Source organism: Protopterus annectens, chromosome 6.part0, assembly GCF_019279795.1.
Source record: "Protopterus annectens isolate FY-2018-M chromosome 6.part0, PAN1.0, whole genome shotgun sequence".
NCBI classification, from domain to species: Eukaryota; Metazoa; Chordata; order Ceratodontiformes; family Protopteridae; genus Protopterus; species Protopterus annectens.
Genome location: NC_056737.1, coordinates 978,229,846 through 978,246,586, shown reverse-complemented (window position 1 = coordinate 978,246,586; position 16,741 = coordinate 978,229,846). Strand labels below are relative to the sequence as shown.

Below are 16,741 nucleotides of genomic sequence, written 5' to 3'. Positions count from 1 at the left end.
TCCAGAACAGGAGGTATAGCTAAAGGCCTATGCTGGGGTAAAAACAAAAATTCCCTAAGCCTCTTCCTGGAATCAGAGAAATCTTGACCTTCCCATTTAAAATGTTCCCTCATGGAATGAAGAGTCTCTGAAAAAGAAAAATCCTCAGGAGGAGAAGCCGAAGGAGTAGAATCATCTACATCAGAATCAGAATAAGGAGGATACTCCTGTAAGTCTTCAGCCAAAGACTCAGAAGCCTCCCAACACTGCTCAAAACTCTCAAGCTCAGCTTCCACCCTAGGCCTCTTATCAGGAGGGGGCATAGAACCTCTAATCATAGTAATCAAATCTTCTGCCATTTTAAGCATATGTTTCTTAGGCAAAGATCCTAAAGAACTAGGAGAGACACCCACTGAAGTTAAACCTGGCCTGCCTCTCAAAGAAGCCTTGGAAACAGTAGGGGAGGGCCTAACCACCTTAGGAAGGGAGGGGAGAACAGCCACCTGAGAAGCCCCTTCAGCCTGGCCTACCTCCTGAGAGGACACATCTTGTAACAGTAAAGTCTCTCCCTGAGACTCCAAAGAAACTTCTGGCAGAACCTCCGGCTCCACCGAGCCTTCTAAAGAACCGACGTCCGGGACTGATGGTTCTTCCAACCTAGGCTTTGCTGCTTTGTCCTTGCGTTTTTTGGACGAAGCGGGCGTCGGAGCATCCGACGGCATTTTATAATTACAACGCTTCCCAAAAACTAACCTGGCACAGTCTAATCTTCTCTTTATAGTGCGTTTGTTAAATCTAGCACAAGAGCGACATCCAACAACGTCGTGCTCAGGCCCTAAGCAAGGTATACACAAGGTATGGTAATCCCTATGAGGTATCTGTTTCCCACAAGAAATACAGTTATTCACTTTTTCTGACATCCGGTTAAATACTGAGGCAAGAAAAAAAACCAAAATATTCCCCAACGGGGTACTTAGCCAACTTTGATTCGGTCTGAAACTCCGACTTCAGAAAATTTCAGAACGCCAACCTGCACTCGCAAAACTGCTTCTGCATCGGACCATGTGGCAAAAAAGACTGAGGATATGACGTCGGTCATGCGCATTTGTACCCTGACGTCCTGACGTCAGACTAATGCGCCTTGACCGACGTCAGCCATATACTTTGGTATTTGGGCCGACTGGGACAGCGGACTACCCCAAGTGTTAGGACTGCAGCAATGTGGGATGAAGAACATCCAGTCACAGCAGTACTCCACTTGTCACTTTTCTAATTCCTTTAATTACTTCATCAAACACTAAAGAGCATGGGATGCAGAACCAATCACAGCAGTACTCCACTTGTCACTTTTCTAATTCCTTTAATTACTTCAGTCACCAGGACCTTTGTGTACTTGTGCTCTTCAACCATGACAACCCCAGTTCCTCATTTGCACTCCTACACCAACCCCCTTTAATCTTCCTTGCATTCAGGCTAACTTTCATGGGCTACTCTTTGTTCAACACCACCATCAGCACCAATGGAGCATTTTACTTGTTTTTAACAATCTGCCAACTGGAGTATGATCCACAAAGTGACCAAGTGAAGACATTACCAAGACGCAATGCACATAATGAGAAAACAAAAGCTATCTCCTTACCTAATGATGCATCCTTTCATCCTTGTCTGTCCAATAATGACATGTAGTTCCTCAAAGAACCTGCTTGGATCCGATCTGGCCAGTTCAGTGCTCCACCCTCAAGCCCTTCCAAAGTTTCTCTTACTATAATGTCCTGTTCACCCTAACCAACTCAGATTAAGTTTGGTATGTGAACTTTAAGTATGCTTACATGCGTCTGGTCCAAACCTGCAGGGGAAGTAGGGTGGCTTGTCATACTGGATGGACTAGGATGAAAGGATCTGTCATTATGGCAAGTACGTAACTTTCACATTGTATTCATCCAGTCCATCCAATTCAACAAAGGGGTCAGAATCCCCAGCTATGCGATTCCTGGAAGGCCAAGAAATCCTCATCACTGACTCAAAAGCAGCGGCCCTAGAAGCATCTGCTGCATCATAACTACACTTGATGGAACGACGAGCCACCTGGGAGGAAGGCCCACACAGGGAAAGAGCAGAAGTTTTGCCCTCAGAGTCTGGAAAATAAGATACAATCTGAGAAGCCTGGGAAAGGAGAGCCAATACCTACCTGCACAAGTCTAATTAACATCCCTAAAAGCTAGGGTAGCCAAGGTGTAAACCTTATCATTCCATGCTTCTATCTTTATCAACTGGCAGTAATTTGACCAAAGGAAGCAACTGAGATGGCTTGTCAGATGCTACACCACTGAAGGGTCAGCAGCAGGACGCTTGTACAAAAGTTTACAGTTCTCAGGCACCCTATAGAACCTATCAGGTTTCTTTGGAGCAGGGGGCTGAGAATCAGGAGCTTTACAGGCACTGGAAAAAGCATCCAACAAAGCAGCAAAAACAGAAGGAACAGCAGGAGGTTTAGGAGAGTCCATCTGCAGCAACTCATAGTACCTCTAATGGATCTCAGAGACGTGACACACTCCCATTTAAAAAATGTCATCCTGGAGATTGTGTTCCCAAAAGAAATCTCGTCAAAAGGAGTATTAGGACTGGTAGATTCCTCTTCCTCTGATCTATAGCTCAAAGGAGAAGGAATTTAAGAAGAGCAAGCAACAGATTCCTCAACCAAATCCAACTCCTCCTCAAAGGAATCTTATTTCCTGGGTCTTTTAAGTGGTGTACAGTACCAAGAAGGAGCTGGAACAGAAACTCCCCGAGGAGGTTTCAATGTCATTAAAGCATTAAACAAACAGTACAGTTTTGTACCTACCATAAATGTAGATGTCCGAGAGGTATGCATCTGCAGTCCTTACAAATGGGTTGTCCTGGCCTCAGGCAGCCCTTTGGTCGGCCGGATTCCAAAGTCTGGGTCTGGCCTCGGCTGATGTCGCACTTCACCCGACGTCATAGCTGCAGTTCTGCGGGTATAAAGGCATCAGCCGACGCCATTTTCCTCAGTGTTTCTTGCCCCAGATGCCAGGTGCCCTCTAGGAAGGCTAAATTTGGATAAATGCAAATGTTTCCAAACAATAGAGAGCAAATAGAAATAAACATGTATATACATATATACAAACAAACACACCATAATAGATTCCCCCAGCTAGCTACAAGATGGGCCAATACCCTAGGAGTACCACAGAGGGGAAGGAGGGTGGGTAATCCTGACTGCAGATGCATACCTCTCGGACATCTACATCTATGGTAGGTACAAAACTGTACTATGTCCTTCAAGGATGCATCTGCAGTCCTTACAAATGGGTAGAATACCATAGCCAAACTGGGGGAGGAGGCACTAAGGAGGCACTAAGAATTTATGGTGTAGTTAAGATCCCTTGCAAAACAGCAGTGGCAAAACCTGCTCGGGATCTGGAGTATAAAGGCAGATTATAATGCTTGGCAAATGTATGCACGGAGCTCCAAGTAGCAGCCTCTAAAATGTCTTTGGTAGCCACTTCTCATAAGAAAGCTGTAGTAGTGGCTGTAGCCCTTGTGGAATGAGGTCTGATGTTTTCTGGAGTTGTCTTTCCATGAAAAGAGTAACAAAATCTAATACAATTTCCTATCCATTTTGAGATTGTTTGTCTTGAAATTGGTTTTCCTTCCATTCCTGTTGCATATGCTACCAGAAGCTGGTCAGTTTTTCTATTGTTCTTGGTTCTGTCCAGGTAGTAGCGCAATTGTCTGTGTACATCCAAGGTATGCAGCAATCTTTCCCCCGTTCTGTGGGTTGGGGAAGAATGTTGGTAGGTGTATTGCTTGGTTTAAAGATACCCTGGAGACCACTTTTGGCATAAAGGTAGGATTAGTTCTCATGGACACTCTATCCTGATGGAAGATCAGGAAGGGCTGTACTGCCATTAATGCCTGTAATTCAGAAACCCTTCTAGCTGAAGTGATTGCAAGCAGGAATGCAGTCTTCCAAGATAAGTACTGTAATTCTGCTGTTGCTGCTGGTTCAAAAGGGGAGTGTTAACTTTTCTAACACAAAGTTCAAGTCCCATGTAGGCAATGGTGGTTTCCTTGGTGGTTTTACATTTTTAATTCCTCTGAGAAACTGTCTGAGCAGAGGTTGAGAAAAGACTGGAGGATCCATGTTGTATTCTGCTGAAATTGCTGATGCATGAATCTTAATGGAGGAGTAAGACAGACCATTGTGGAAAAGCTCTGCTAAATATTCCAGGATGTTAGCTATGTTTGCCAATGATGCATCTAATCCTTTTGTTGCACTCCAAATGAGATATCTTTTCCATTTTGCTGAATAAGTTTTCCTTGTTGAGGGTCTACGAGCCTCCAAGATAATGTCTTTAACCCTTTGAGATAAATCTGGGTTATTTCTCCTTATGCAATGCTCCAAGCAGCTAGCTGCAGTGTTTTCAAGTTTGGATGCAGGATTTTGAAGTTGTTCTGTGTTAGCAGTAGATGTATTAGGGGTAGAGGCCATGCGTGTTCCCGGGACATACTCCTCAGTAGCGGGTACCAATGTTGCCTCGGCCAATCTGGAGCTATCAAGATGATCCCCGGGTGATCTTCTTTGATCTTCAGTAGCACTTTGTGCATCAAAGGAAGAGGTGGGAATGCATATGCTGTCAGGTTTTCCCAACTGAAGGATAGGGAGTCCACCTTCCAAGCAAATGGGTGGTATGTCCTTGTGCAGAATTTTTTCAATTGGTGGTTGCGTGGGGATGCGAACAGGTCTATTTCTGGCAGTCCCCATTTCCTTGTGATGGTTTTGAAGATGTCTGGATGCAGCATCCATTTGTGGGCATCCGTGGTGGTTCTGCTTAAGATGTCTGCTAGTATATTTTCTTTTCCTGGCACGAATATGGCTTGGAGCTGAATGTTGAGGCTCAGGGCCACATTCCAGAGGTCCATTGCCATCCGGCATAGAGGATATGAATGTGTGCCTCCCTGTTTGTTGATATACCACATAACTGTGGTGTTGTCCGTCCTTATCAGCAAATGACCCTGTTGAAGAAATGGTCTGAATGTCTGAATTGCCTGTTTTACTGCCAGCATCCCTTTTTTGATTTATGTGTAGGTTCATCTGGTCTTGAGTCCATAAGCCTTGTATACACTTGTCCACCATGTGTGCCCCCCATCCGAGGTCTGAGGCGTCCGTGGTGATAGTCTGGTTTGGGTGAGGCCTGTGGAAGGGCAGTCCTTTGTTCAATTGGCAGGCCTGGGCCCACCACTGGAATTCTTGCTTCAGGCATGGAATTATTGGAATTTGGGTCTCTAGGCTGTGCTTGTGCTGAGACCATAAATTCCTCAGGTACCATTGTAACTTCCTCATATGTAGTCTGGCATGTGGAATTATTATTAATATGCAGGATGCCATGTAACCCAGGGCTTGCAGGATTTTCCTTGCTGTAAGCTGGTTCTGCGTTGTTAATGCCATGAAATAGAGTGGTTGCTGCTTCTGTTTTTCTGCTGTGAGGAATGCCATCTGGTTTGATGAGTCCAGTTCTGCACCCAGGAAGGTTATCCTTTGGGATGGTATCAGTCTTGACTTTTTTGTGTTGACTGTGTATCCCAGGGCTTGCAGCAGGTGAACAACCTTTTTCAAATCTTTTATTAATTTGGTCTTGTTGTCCGCTTGTATCAGGCAGTCGTCCAGGTATGGATAAATTTGAATTCCCTGAAGCCTGCAATGAGCAATTACTGATGCCAGGCATTTCGTGAATACTCTGGGCGCAGTAGATAAGCCAAAAGGCAATGCTGAGAATTGATAATGATCTGATCCTGAAAGAAATCTGAGGTATCTTCTGCAATTTGGTCGTATGGGGACGTGCAGGTATGCCTCCTTGAGATCCAGAGTCACCAGCCAAGACTCCTTGCCCAGCATGGGAAGAAGTTGCTGTAGGGTCAGCATTTTGAATTTTGGAACAATGAGATATGTGTTTAGAGCGGACAGGTCGAGGATAGGTCTCCATTGGTTTTCCTTTCTTGGTACTAGGAAAAGCCTTGAATAAAATCCTTGTCCTTGTTCCATAGCCGGTACCTTTTCTATAGCTCTCATCCTTAGTAAGTGGTCTATTTGCTGTAGAGCGTTTGTCCTTTGGTTTGGAGGAAGGTTTGGCATTCCTCTCTTCCTTGGAAGAGTATGGAAGTGACACCTGTAGCCTTTGTCTATTGTCTGTAAAATCCATTTGTCTCTTGTAATGTAATGCCAATTTACTGAAAATAAGGCTAATTTTCCGCCTAAGGGTGCTGCCAGTTGATCCCTGGTAGGCGGTTTCAGAGCCAAGTCACTGTGATTGTCCTGTAGAAGTGGTAGTGGCTGGATCTGTGGCAGTAGTTCTCTGGCTGTTAGGCTGCCACTGACGCCCCTGTAGGCACCTCTGGACTGACCTCTGCCTCTAGGCGTCTATTTCTGCCTCTCTGTGCTCTGGTGGTGTCTGGAAAGGACCAATTCTTGGAAGGCCAGTTCCTACTAAACCTCGGAGGCTGGACCTGTAAGAAATCCTTGACTGTCTGGACAGATTTAGCTTTTTCTTCCACCTTCTTCAACACTTGCTGTGCAGGGGAACCAAATAAACTGTGCTTTTCCATGGGTGCATCTAGAAGCTTAGACTTTACATGGTCTGGTAAGGATTGCTCTTTAACCATGCATGCCTTCTGATCACTGTACCAGTCATAGCTGATCTAAAGGAAGCCTCCAGTGCATCATAGCCGCATTTTAAGGAATGATTACTGACCTGCTGAGTGTTATGCAGCAAATCCTGAAGGGACTTACGGTCTAACGGTTCAGGCGAGGACAGTTTTTTAGTGAGCTGATCTAACAGGAATTCCTGATACTGAATCATGTGGAATTGACAGTTTAAGGCCCTAGCCGAAAGAGTAGCAGAAGTATAAACTTTTTTACCCCATCTCTCCAATGCCCTAGATTCCCTTTCAGAGGGGAGGGGGTTTTTGGCAGAGGCAGCTGTTACAGCTTTTGGGCTCTGTGAAATAGTTTCTGGATCTGCAATAGGAGCCTTATACAAATGATAATGTGTGTCCGGAACCCTGTAGTATCTGTCGGGCTTAGCAGGGGCCGGAGGCAGTGAGTCAGGGGCAGTACAAGCATCAGTAAATGCATCATCCACAACTGTAAGTACTGGAGGAATAGCTAAAGGCCTATGCTGTGGTAAATGTAAAAAGGTCCTAAGCCTTTTCCTGGAGTTTGAAAAATCCTGGCCCTGCCATTGAAATTGTTCCCTCATAGCATGCAGGGTTTCCCCAAAAGAAAATTCCTCAGGAGGAGAGGCAGAAGGTATGGAATCCTCTGCATCAGAGTCCTCATATGGAGAATAAGGGCCCTCTGGAGGATTTGTATGTTCTGAATCATCAGAGGAATAATCTGAAGAAACTGGTTCAGGGGGCTCTGCTCTAAGCCTCTTCTCTGGAGGTGGATGAGAGGCCCTGTCAGGGTGAGACTGGGTTCCCCTGATCAAAGAAATGAGATCCTCTGCTAGACTAAGCATTTGAGTACTAGAGCTAGGCCTGTGAGAGGGGGCTTTAGCAGGCACGGCCTTTGAAGATTTAGCTGCTTTAGCCTGGGCAAAGGCCTTAATTGACATGGATGCAGGGGGCCTAGCAGCTCCACGTGCAGGAGTAGATACATCTAAGGGGATAGTATCTGATAAATCCTGAGAAACTGTAAGAGCAGGTGGAATTTCAGTAGCAGATTCAGCCATGCTGGAAGAGGCCTCGGTAGAAGGAGGCATGCTTTCGGCCGAAGGAAGAACCGCGGACTCGGCTTCAGCCGAAACCGAGACGCTCGCGGTTGGCTTAGCCGCGGTTTCGGCCGAAACCGCGGACCGCGAGTGTCGGTCCTTTTCCTTACGTTTTTTAGCTAAATGTGAAGTCGGAGTCTCCGACGGCATGATATAAGCAAAAGCAGAGCCGAAAAACTCCTCTGCAAACTCTGACCGACGTCTAAGAGTTCGTCGGTTGAAGGAAGCACAGGCTAGACAAGCTGCTACGTCGTGGTCTGGGCCTAAACAAGGTAGGCAGTAAGAGTGGAAATCTTTATGAGGTATTTGTTTCCCACAAGTTAAACAGTTATTCACTTTTTCTGACATCGGCTGAGGCAAGAAAGAGTCCCCAACGGGGTACTTAGCTTTTTAGAAGTCTTCGGTAGTAGCAATCTCTGGTTCTGACTGACCGGCACTTGCGAACAGTTTCTGCTTCGGGCGCCACGCGGCAAGAAAGACTGAGGAAAATGGCGTCGGCTGATGCCTTTATACCCGCAGAACTGCAGCTATGACGTCGGGTGAAGTGCGACATCAGCCGAGGCCAGACCCAGACTTTGGAATCCGGCCGACCGGAGGGCTGCCTGAGGCCAGGACAACCCATTTGTAAGGACTGCAGATGCATCCTTGAAGGACATCCTAAGTAAAGGCTTGCCACTCACTCTGAGGATCCTTAGGAGCAGGAGAAATGCTTTTGTTTTTTCTTCAATGGCACATCTGCCTTAAAAAACTTGGAAGGCTCTCACCCAAGACGGCATTCAATAATAGCAGCAGGGATGACTTCTCAGACTAAAATCTGGGGACACTCCTAGACCCTTCAGAAATGAATAACCAGTCGAAAATGGAGGTCTGCAAAGTCTCCTCAGATGTGCTTAAAGTCGGGTCCCCGCTGGCCTCCAACCTGGTCGCAGTAGAGGAATCAGACAACAAAAGCTGGGTGAACCTCTGGGCACTCGCTCACCTCAGGAGAGACGTCCTGCGGAGACTGAACAGTGGAAGATTCCAGTCTAGGCTTCTTGGCCTTCTTCCTCAAAAGCTGTCCCTCAAGGCGGGAAGTTCCTTCCACTGTATCTTTCACGTGAAGTTTAAGATGCTGACTTTTAAGATACAGTGCCAAAGAAGAAAGTCTACTACATATGGTTTTGGGACAAAAGCCTGAAATATAGAGGATGTATGGTTGTGTGAGGCTCCAAGGCTCCCACATTGGCATTTACCCTTCTTGTATGACATGAAACCCCACAAGCAACAAAAAGAAAAGACAGGTAAAAAGGAATCCCAGTGAGGCACTTCTCTGCAACAGCTCGGTGAAACCAGCAAAGGAAAGTAGGTGTTTAGACCAACAATCACAAGATGGCATTCAGACTGGCAGCAAAGTTGTTCAGAGGACAGTACCTTTATGACTTATGCTATTTAAGGAGCATACATATGATGTACGAAGTACCTTAAAAACAACCTAAGCCTTTGGTATACTGGCAGGACGTTGGATTGCCCTATGCAGGGGATCTATGTTACAAAATACTGAAACAGTGAAATGGAAGGCATTATAAACATAAAAAATCCATCAGAAAATTGTAAGAAAAAGGGGGAAAGAAACTAGAAAGACAAATTACAAATGAACAATGGGAACAAATCTGTAGGGCTTTGAGGTAAAGCCCTGGTAAAGTTTAATGTTACTGGCAAGCCAAAACAGCAATTAGAAAATGGAAACCAACATTTAAAGCAGATTTAATGGAAAACAGAGGAGAGTTGGAGGTGATACTTCTTAAAAAGGGAAGGAGCAAATTTGGCAAAAATAAACTGAGTTTTTGAAAATAATGCAGAACAATGCGAAGAAACACCGAGGTTTAAGGGAAGGCAGTAATTCAGCAATTTGTGTCATGCAGGAATGAATAAAAACTGTTAAAAAGAAAACATGTACATTGCACGACAATAATAATGGAAGCTATTAAGGTTTGTTTTCTACTCTATAAATGTATGTAAACTCAGGTTGCAACTTAAAATGTAATGAATTAATCAAGGGGCTTTGGAAAAAGGCACAGTACAATTGACTCAGTTCGACATGGAGACTTACCTCCTCCTGCTTCCGAAACTCCACCTCCATCTGTTTGTTGCGTGGCTGATTCTTCCCAATGCCGTGACCAGTTATAAAATTACTGCTGATGTAAGCCAGCTCAGGGTCTTGTTTACCAGCTTCCTTTACTAATCTGAAATGGATAAAAAATGAAAATGGAACCGTCAGTCCCAATAATCATTCTAGTCCGTGACGTTCCTTTTCATGACAGAGATATGCCTATAGATACGAGCACAACACACATACCAAGAGCTTGAACAAAATAGTGGATTACAACACAGATGCCTAGAACTTAAATAAAATAGCTTTTAAAAGTGCTTAAATCTAATGCTAGATCTTGAACAGCATCTTGAATGACAACGTCCAAAAGCAAGAAATTTTACACCAACGTACAGTCACAAGAAAAGACCACCTTGTCTCACTCACTCACTGCTCAGGGCTGCAGGTCCCTTCACTCATCTCCCAAATGTACTCAGCACTCCTGCCATTTGTCTGGAACATCTCAGAATTCACCACCTGATGCCCTCTTCCTACAGATTACCAGCAGAGATCCCCACTCACTCACTCTTGCTGTGTGCAAATTCTCTTCCATCCAGATGCAAAGCAAGTACCCCCCCCCACTCATTTTATTTTCACCTCAACAATCCCACTTGCTATTAAAAGTAATGTCTACCCATACAGTATCACTATCATTTCTCTTCACTTTTACAGCAGACGCACACTGATCTAAGTCCCTCTTTATATTTTAGGCTTCTCTTTTCACCTCTCCGTTTTTAGTGAAGGAAATGTCGGGAAATAAATTGTTAAAGAATGACTAAAGGTGGGCAGTTTGTAAAGTCATTCAACTACAGCACACATTGTTAGGGAGCTTCTCAGCAGTAAATACTTGACGCTCAAAAGATGAGGGATAGGTACAAAAGAAAGTATTGTTATCACACACACTCAACAGCCACAGTTTGTGAGCAAGCATTTTCTGTGACGACTTTTGAATGATGTAGATTAAAACTACAAAACCTGCTTTTTATCAGCAAGCCAAGCACTGCAGGAGGGTTTTCACTTTCTCCTATTGTGAAATCATGTAACTGGTATATTAAATATTGGGTTAATGCAAGGGTGGGAGTGCAAAAGGGCTTTTGCTACTTGTAAAAACATGTTTTTTTTGTTTTTATCTTTTAGGTTTAGTGATTTATGCTTCCTGATGTGGGGAAAAAGTTGAAATGCAACTCATTCAAAAGTGATATGACTGAGAATGTCTAAACAAAGTTGCATGACACCGTAGTTTAAAATGAATTCAGTACAGCTACTGGAGAACGATGGTAACATGGTGGGATCCAGGTTACTGAATGTAGATAAAAAGCAGCTCCCGATCTGCTCTGGTAACAGGCTGGGATCCAGGTTACTGGATGTAGATGAAAAGCAGCTCCCGATCTGCTCTGGTAACAAGCTGGGATTCAGGTTACTGAACGTAGATGAAAAGCAGCTCCCGATCTGCTCTGGTAACAGGCTGGGATCCAGGTTACTGGATGTAGATGAAAAGCAGCTCCCGATCTGCTCTGGTAACAGGCTGGGATTCAGGTTACTGAATGTAGATGAAAAGCAGCTCCCAATCTGCATGACAATGTTCAGTGGATAACTTTTTAGCCCACTGAAGATTCAGTGGATGAAACCACAATACTGGCACAAACTGGGTAATACAACTACAGCACAGACAGCTATAAAGTCAAAAGTCAGTGTCACTGAAAACTACAACCATGACAACCATGGTGAAAGTATATACCTTGCTGCATTGGCTGAGGACAATAAGTTAGTAGATTCTGCAGTACCTGTGAAACCTACCACTACTTGAATTAGCATATGTTTGGAGTCACTGTGGGGATAGGTGAAGACCTGACACTCCAATGAATTTAAGAGATGTAAGGAAGACGTCCGCATGGGACAAGGATGCTGGTAAGGGGGATTATCGTCCTCTATTGTCTGCATGCTGTGTCACCAACATGGCCAAAGACCACTACTGCTGCCTGTTGAGGTGAAATGGAATCTTCCCTTCTAGGGCAACCACAGCAATCTACATGAGACAGAAAGGCAGCAAGGACATTTACAGCAATCTACATGAGATACGGAAAGGCAGCAAGGATATCTACAGCAATCTACATGAAAAACAGAAAGGCAGCAAGGATATCTACAGCAATCTACATGAGAAACAGAAAGGCAGCAAGGACATCTACAGCAATCTACATGAGAGATGGAAAGGCAGCAAGGACATTTACAGCAATCTACATGAGATACGGAAAGGCAGCAAGGACATCTGCAGCAATCTACATGAGAGATGGAAAGGCAGCAAGGACATCTACAGCAATCTACAAGAGACATGGAAAGGCAGCAAGGACATCTACAGCAATCTACATGACAGACGGAAAGGCAGCAAGGACATCTACAGCAATCTACATGAGACAGAAAGGCAGCAAGGACATCTACAGCAATCTACAAGAGACATGGAAAGGCAGCAAGGACATCTACAGCAATCTACATGAGAGATGGAAAGGCAGCAAGGACATCTACAGCAATCTACGAGACACAAAGGCAGCAAAGACATCTACAGCAATCTACATGAGACATGGAAAGGCAGCAAGGATATATACAGCAATCTATATGACAGACAGAAAGGCAGTAAGGACATTTACAGCAATCTACATGAGAGATGGAAAGGCAGCAAGGACATCTACAACAATCGACATGAGAGATGGAAAGGCAGCAAGGACATCTACAGCAATCTACGTGAGAGACGGAAAGGCAGTAAGGACATCTACAGCAATCTACGAGACACAAAGGCAGCAAGGACATCTACAACAATCGACATGAGAGATGGAAAGGCAGCAAGGACATCTACAGCAATCTACATGAGACAGAAAGGCAGCAAGGACATCTACAGCAATCTACATGAGACATGGAAGCAAGGACATCTACAACAATCTACATGAGAGATAGAAAGGCAGCAAAGACATCTACAGCAATCTACATGAGAGATAGAAAGGCAGCAAAGACATCTACAGCAATCTACATGAGAGATGGAAAGGCAGCAAGGACTTCTACAGCAATCTACATGAGAGATGGAAAGGCAGCAAGGACATCTACAGCAATGTACATGAGACATGGAAAGGCAGTAAGGACATCTACAGCAATCTACATGAGACAGAAAGGCAGCAAGGATATATACAGCAATCTACATGAGAGACACAAAGGAGGCAAGGGCATCTACAGCAATCTACATGAGAGATGGAAGGGCAGCAAGACATCTACAGCAATCTACATGACAGACAGAAAGGCAGCAAGGACATCTACAGCAATCTACATGAGAGATGGAAAAGCACCAAGGGTATCTACAGCAATCTACATGAGATACGGAAAGGCAGCAGAGATAAAACTTTAAATTCTGCAGGCAACTCCCATGCACCACCTAACCTCAAAATGCTACTGTGGATTTGGACTAGTAGACAATTATTTAAAAAAAAAAAGTTAATTCCTAAGTTACTGCAGATTGGCAAACCAGAAATATATTTTTTCCACCAACAGACACTTTGGTGTACAGATTTATATACGTCACATCTCAGTCATAACATCAATGAATTGCTACTTATCTATCCTTCAGGCAATTCTTGTATTAATCAATCATGTCCAGCCCATTTGATATTTAACTTCTTAATCTTATTACAGTAAACGCTCAGTTAAACAGAACTCAAGCAGCCAGCACCGTCAAACAGCTGGGAAAAAAATACTGAAGAAATACAGTACAATTTTCATGCGTTGCACTTTGCTTTCCCCCACATAGAAACATACCTTACATTTTCGGAGTTTGAGAGTTTTAAAAAGAAACACAGGAATAAATTCCCTCACTCTCCGACCTGAGAACAAGTCAAACCAAACAAATAGTATAGGGTACAGTATTAGTCAGGCCTATTTCTAATAGTAACTCTCAAGCAACCAGAAACAACAGTTATCTGGCATCTACCAATCCCCATGGATGCCGGTTAAAGAACAGTTGTGTACACTTAAAATAAATGTAGATGTTCAAGTGTATTCACTGTTGTAGTCATCACACTTGGGTTATCTGCCTGCAGGTAGCCCTCAGTCAGCCTGAATACCAGAGTCTTGGTATTTCTGCGTCAGATGCTGTCGCCTCTTCCATGACATCCAGTCGTCAGGGGTATAAAACATGCAGCCAATGCCATTACATCAGTTTTTCTTGCCCCAGGTGTCAGGAGCCCCCAAAATAGGAAACCATTACATAGTGTGGAGCACCTCCAGTAAAAGGTAAATACCACTGCCATAAGATATGGCCTAAAAAGAGGCTAAGTAAAAAGTACAGAAAAGTCAGGGGGCTGGAGGGAGGGTAATCAGGACTGCAACAGTGAATACACTCTAACATCTACATTTATGGTAAGTATATACAACTGTACTATGTTCTTCGTGTTTCACTGATGCAGTCATCACACTTGGGTTAATTCCCAAAGCTGAGGAAGGGTGGAGGCAGTCAAGAAATATTAGGGCTGACTAGCAGGCCTTGTAAGACTGCTGTAGCAAATCCAGCTCTGGATTTAGAAAAAGATAGGTAAGTGTTAATGCTTGGTGAAGGTGCGGACTTAACTCCAGGTTGCAACTTCCGGGATGTCCGTGGTAGGGAATCCCCTGAGAAATGCTGTAGAGATTGAGGTAGCCCTAGTGGAATGGGTTCTGATTCTCTGTGGGGTAGGTTTTTTCATGGTGCTTGTAGCAGAAATGGATGCAGTGTGCTATCCATTTGGAAATGGTTTGCTTTGAAATGGCCTTGCCCTCTGCACCTGTAGCAAGGCTGACTAGCAGCTGGTCAGATTTTCTGAAAGGTTTAGTCCTGTCAAGGTAGAACCTAAGCTGTCTGTGCACATCCAAGGAGTGCAGGATCCTTTCCCCTTTATTCTGAGGATTAGGAAAAAAGGTTGGTAAATGGATGGATTGGTTTAAAGCCACACTGGATACCACCTTGGGCATAAATGATGGGTTAGTCCTGAGGGAAACCCTGTCCGCATGGAAGATAATTAAGGGTTCCACAGCAATAAGGGCCTGCAACTCAGGCACTCTTCTTGCTGAAGTGATGGCTAGAAGTAAGGTTATTTTCCAAGAGAGGAATTTCAACTCTGCTGTAGCCACAGGCTCAAAAGGGGAGAAGCATGAGCTTCTCTAGTACAAAGTTAAGGTCCCAGGCAGGAGTGAGAGGTCTCCTCAGGAGTCTTAAAATTTTATTTCCTCTCAGGAACTGTTTGACTAGAGGGTGAGAGAAGAGGGGTAAGCTCAGTGTTGTAATGAGCTGAGATGGCAGAGGCATGAATCTTAATTGATGAGAAGGATAGGCCTTTGTACAGCAGCTCTGCTAGATAATCTAGGATTTGAGGCAAGGAGGGCACGGCTGTGTCCTTTCCCTGAGACTGGCTCCAAGAACAGCATCTTTTCCACTTTTCTGAATAGGATTTCCTAGTACTCGGCCTCCTGGCCTCAAGGATGATATCTGTTTGCTGACGGTTGCTGGTGATGTATTCAGGGAATAAGCCAAGCTGCTAGGTTCAGGGTTTGCAGCCGAGGATGCAAAATCTGGCCCTCCTGCTGGCACAGCAGAGAGGGGGTCTGATGCAGGTGCCAGGGTGGCACTGTTGTCAGACTGCATAAAAGTGGGTACCAGTGCTGGCGTGGCCAGTCTGGTGCAATAAGGACTGTACTTCGCCTGTCCTGTATGAGCTTGAGTAGTACTTAGACAGGAGGGGCAGAGGGGGAAAGGCATAGATTGAGAGGTTTTCCCATGTAAAGAATAGGGCATCTACTTTCCAAGCTTGGCTGTGGGGAGTTCTGGTGCAAAATTTGCTCAAGTGATGGTTTTGGGGTGAAGCGAAGAGGTCCACCTCTCGTGTCCCCCACCTGTGGATTAGAAGCTTGAATGAGTTGGGCTCCAATTTCCACTCATGTGGGTCCATTAGATTGCTGCTTAAGTCTTCTGCCAGTGAATTGTGTTTGCCTGGCAGGAATTGAGCTTGCAGGTGCACCTGGTTGCTCAAGGCTGTGTTCCACACAGCCATGGCTAACCTGCAGAGTGGGTAGGAATAGGTTCCCCCCCTGCTTGTTTATGTACCACATGACTGTGGTGCTCTCTCTGTCTTTATCAAGAGCTGCCCTGGAAGGATAAGGTATTTGAAGGCTGTCAGTGCATTCTGTACAGCTAACATTTCTTTTTGATTGATATGCAGGTGCATTTGTACTGGGGTCCATTTGCCTTGAATGCATTTGCCTGCCATGTAAGCCCCCCCCCCCCCGCATAGTTTGATGCCTCTGTTGTCAGGGTTTGGGCGGCGGGGGGTTGAGTAAAGGAGTCCTTTATTGTGGTTGCAGGCCTCTGCTCACCAAAGGAACTCTGTCCTTAGGCAAGGAATGATAGGAATCACTGTTTCCAGGTCCTGAGAATGTTGACACCAGAGACTTTTTAAGTACCAATAAAGTTTCCTCATATGCAGCCTTGCATATGGAATTAGAATGCATGAGGCCATGAACCCTAGTGCTTGCAGTATTTTTCTTGCAGATAGCTGGGTTTGGGTGGCCAGTACTTTGAAGTAATTTGTCAAATAAACCTACTTTTCTGGAGTGAGGAATACCATCTGGGAAGTTGTGTTCAAGCTTACTCCCAGGAATATAATTTTTTGGCTGGGTACCAGATGTGATTTCTTTTTGTTGATGGTATACCCCAGAGAAGTTAGGAGTCTCTTTACAAATGTCAGATGCTGAAGTAGCAGTTCCTGACTGTCCACCTGAATCAGGCAATCGTCCAAGTACTGGTAAATTTGAATGTTTTTCTGCCTACATTATGCAA

The 16,741-nt window shown here is 44.7% G+C and overlaps 1 protein-coding gene across 1 annotated transcript in view; it reads right to left on the bottom strand.

The window, feature by feature from the left end:
* The window catches only part of DICER1 (dicer 1, ribonuclease III), a gene marked incomplete in the record, with an annotated part of 1,877,097 nt that overhangs the window by 1,318,237 nt on the left and 542,119 nt on the right, over positions 1–16,741 (bottom strand). Inside the window, 1 exon segment of the mRNA XM_044074618.1 lies at positions 9,859–9,991. Coding sequence (XP_043930553.1) covers positions 9,859–9,991 — 133 coding nt within the window.